Raw genomic sequence first — 4287 nt, forward strand, 5'->3', positions numbered from 1 at the left:
AAATAAATAGCACACATCCAAATAACAGGTTGTCAAACCTTGCCTGCCATGAAGCATGACCTATTGAGATGTTCAGACCGATAAAGCACTTTGTTCAAATTCACAAGCAAACATCTCTCATATGTCTAGAGAATATTTACTGTAATCACTTTCCAGATACTATGTGGAACTGTATCAGTAAGGTTTTCACAAAGTTTTTTCTGTTTGTATTCGAGCCATGAGGGAGGAGCTAGAGAGAGAAGACCATGATGACGTCACAATGCCTACCCATGGGAAACTTGTCTTCACAGGACTGACTTCAAATTGTGCTACTTCAACAGACCTCACAGTTGCAAACCTCCGAAATGATCTTCTTTCTGGGCATATTACTTATGGACCTTTCAGGTAAACACATTGTATCCATTATAGTGTGCTGTTGGACCTTATGAATTTTCAAAATTGAACACGTCTGTCAAATAATGGTGAAAGAGACATAACAACACATATAAATATAACATACCATCTCTTTGCAGGTAACGTCCATGGGAACAAAATCACTCCAAACAGTGATGAACTCAACATGGTTGAGGGACATGATTTAACCCTCTCCTGTAACATTAGTTACAGCCCTGGAGACGATCTACAGTGGTATCGACAGTACCCAAGATCAGCACCTCAGTTTCTCTTGTTCATCCTTAGTGATAAGACAGAAACATCAAATGTGGATCCTCGATTCTCTGGGAGAATGAATAAGGAGAAAAGTCAAATGTTCCTGGAGCTCAGTGCAGCTGAACTCACAGACTCTGCTCTCTACTACTGTGCCCTGAGGCCCACAGTGAAGGAAATGGGCTAACTGTTGTACAAAAACTCACATGACATGGTATCAAATGAAATGCACCATATCTTACTTTGCAAGAAAGTCAGTTAAAGTTAACCTTTCAGGTGAGCACTTTAACTTTTCTCCTTATTCATTCTCTCAGAGAATCGAGGATCCACATTTGATGTTTCTGTCTTATCACTAATGATGAGCAAGAGAAACTGAGGTGCTGATCTTGGGTACTGTTGAAAGTCATAAGATGAATACATAAGTTTATTCATGTTTATCCATTGCATTCATATTCATGATCCATCAAATTTATTTTTTAACCTCTTTGTTTACTGAACCTCTGCAAGAGCCAATGTTTACTGGCGAGTCATACCAAATCACAGTCATACCAAATAGTAAAACAACGTTTATTTTGTCACAATTGTGTCTCACATTCAATGTTTTATGCATTTGATTTGACTGCATTTCACATGCCAGAAAACACAGTTGCACTTGGACTACAATATCACTGGGAACCAGGGTGGGCCAACATTTCAATGCTACGGCTTCCATTTTCCGACCTGACGCATGGCGGAAAACGGGTTATTTTCCCAGTGCAAACTTTATTTCTTATTTTGCATGTCTCTTTTTTTGAGCAATGCGCCAAGTGGCAATTAAATAACCTGAGGAGGGGTCTGGCACGTTGTCTTAACGTTTCCTAACTAAAACACATATTTAATAGATGAAGATGTTTATTCGTCTCCCATGAGCTGAGACAGCTCTGGGACATTAGACAGCTCCAGTGTAATGAGACACAGTAGTCATGACCCTCTGGACAAATATCTTACACATTCTGATTGTTTGTTACGGTAAGTCAACTTTTCCACCCAGCTTCACATTAGAAATTGATTGATAGTTTCAATCTATTGTTAACTGTTTTTCAGTACTTAATACCTGCCAATCTGGTCATTTTTCTTATCTGGTAAAATGCCTGATGCTTTTTCTTTTACAGTTGGCAGAGGGATGGAGGACTCAGCTGTAAAAATGATGTGACTAACTAATGATGAATTAATCACTACTGTTACACCGGGGGGAAAAACACACCTGACAGTTTTTACCAGCACATAGCATACAGTACAGTATCACTACACAATTGCTAATATAAGTATTATAAGTGTCATAGATATTAATCACAGGATCAGTGCTCAGATGTTAACACAGGCTGCTGTACAGCGTGTATTTAAGTACATGTAGGAGGTAACAATTACTATCCCTGATCCTACTCCATAACAAAAAGAAACCTGTAACTCACCCTTCAAAGTTCACTTCATGGGCATTCAGATTAGTATGTCATTGACGATACATCCAAATTCCTGGCTACACGTCGACATTGCTAATGATTTGCTACCACCTTAGCCTTGTATCCATTTTTTTCAATGTAGAAGAAAACTCTAAAAACACTAAAAATGCATATCTGCAGATGACGACTTTTGTACCAGTAAATCGAGCACATTTTTTCCATTACTGCTACGCCACATTACCTGTAAGGTGTCGGGTCAAATCAATCTGTCATGAATCACTTGAACTTCACTTAGGACACAGTGAATCGTTCCTACAGTATTGCTGCTTAGTTTGGTTTGGCTTATTAGTCAGCCAGCAAGCTGTGCTGAATGTACCTTTTAAGGTGCTCTAAGCGATGATACACGGTTTCTAAGCTAAAACATTTTTTGTCACAAACAGCAAACATCTCCTCACAAACTTCTAGCTGCCTGCATACACTGTAAAAAATGTGGTCTCTGAGGACAGCCAATAAATGGCAACAAAAACAGCCTGGTTCAGCCTGGATCATGAAACATAGCAAACTGTTCCAGCCAATCACAGACGAGATGCACGTTCAGGAGAGTTTCAGTTGCACTGCAGGGAAGGAGAGCGAAGGGCGAGTTAGCTCTCTGTTTTGTTTGAAACATCGACAGAAGTGACGTTGCCCAACTTAAAGCACCTTTAATGTTGATGTTTTAAATGTAGTAATGGAGCTAACCCCAAGGGGGCAATGATTCAACTCCAAGATCTATTTTAAAAAGTGTCAGCACTGTCCTGCTTAAACTCTATAGAAAGCCAACACAATGACAGAAAGAGCTGGGACTGAATAATAGGATGCTTAGGACCCTGACTAAAGCAAACAATATAAAAGTTCAGCTATGATCCAGCAAATGAAGATATAGTTAATGAGTGTAAAAATGCTGTTGTGCTGTGTGACATGAGTGTGTAACTTCCTGTTGTATTTCCTTTCTCTTTTAAAAGGTACAGACACACTTTCAATCATACACAGAGCAGCACGTCAGACAACACATTACACACACACATACCAAGAGCACTGAACTGATCTGGCAGCAACATGGACAAATTACTACTGATTCTCATTATCACCACTGGTAAAATATTTTTTTTCTCTATTTTTTTCCTTATGATCTGTATAATATAATGCAATTTTGATTTATTTAATGTGCTTGTTTGCAGAAATAATGGCAGACAATATTGATCCTGATCATGAGCGTGCTAATCACCCAGAAGGAATGAAAAAAGTGACCCTGAAATGTTCATATCAGACAAGCAGCCGTTATGTTCTCCTTTACTGGTACAGACAGTATTATGGTCAGGCACCACAATGGCTTCTATGGAAAGGTGCTCGATCAAGCAGTGGTGATCATAGCTCAGACCAACAATTTGCCTCTAATACTGGTGAAACATTTACTGAACTCATCATTAAAGATCTGACTCTGGCAGACACAGCTCTCTACTACTGTGCTCTGAGGGTAGCCCAGTGATACAAAGACCCTGAGAAGCTGTACAAAAACTCACATTTAAAATAAGATGCTTTTCATTCAGAGATCAAAGCAATTTCCTCTCAGTGCTCTATCAGTTTAACACAATCAGAGGTTTTCCGGTGAATAACATCTGTGGTCACACCTGCTGCATCATTGAAATGAATGTTGTTATAATAAACTTACATACAATCCTATGTAAGGTAGATGAGGTATAGGGTGTACTCTGCAAACTCCCCTAGCACCAGATGCTCATTCATAGGGAATCCTTTATGCTGAATTCACATGTAATACATAATAATATAATATACAAACAAATAGTTGAGTTGAAGTCTGACTAAAATGCATTGTAAATAATCTTGTCCACAGGTAGCAGTTCAGGATATGAGACTAATCAAGTCAAAAAAGAAAAGAAAATAGTGACAGAAGCAAAGGTGACACTGTCTTATGACTACAGTTTCAACCTACAGTCCAGTCACTTTTTTGATAAGGGTTAAAAAGTGCTCATCACTGACTCCTCTGAGCCCCTAGTGCAGGATGCTGATCCACCACATCCAAACCTGTCTGAGAGACTGAATAAAGAGAGAATGAGAGTGTTCCTGCAGATCGCCTCAGCTGAACTCTCAAACTCTGCTGTGTGCCCTAGTCCACAGTAACAGGAAACCAAGCTACACAAAAACA

The 4287-nt window shown here is 39.2% G+C and overlaps 1 gene segment (V, D, J or C); it reads left to right on the forward strand.

The window, feature by feature from the left end:
* The first annotated feature begins 324 nt into the window (after positions 1-324).
* Positions 325-848, forward strand: LOC143135333 (T cell receptor alpha variable 3-like). The segment is given in 2 exon segments: positions 325-384; positions 513-848. Coding segments are annotated over 2 exon segments (360 nt in total).
* The last annotated feature ends 3439 nt before the right edge of the window (positions 849-4287 follow it).

This window comes from Alosa pseudoharengus, unplaced genomic scaffold, assembly GCF_046254945.1.
Source record: "Alosa pseudoharengus isolate Yale_2024_CS ecotype anadromous, Long Island Sound unplaced genomic scaffold, YU_APseudo_1.1 YU_APseudo_1.1_scf_2, whole genome shotgun sequence".
In the NCBI taxonomy this organism is placed as follows: domain Eukaryota; kingdom Metazoa; phylum Chordata; class Actinopteri; order Clupeiformes; family Clupeidae; genus Alosa; species Alosa pseudoharengus.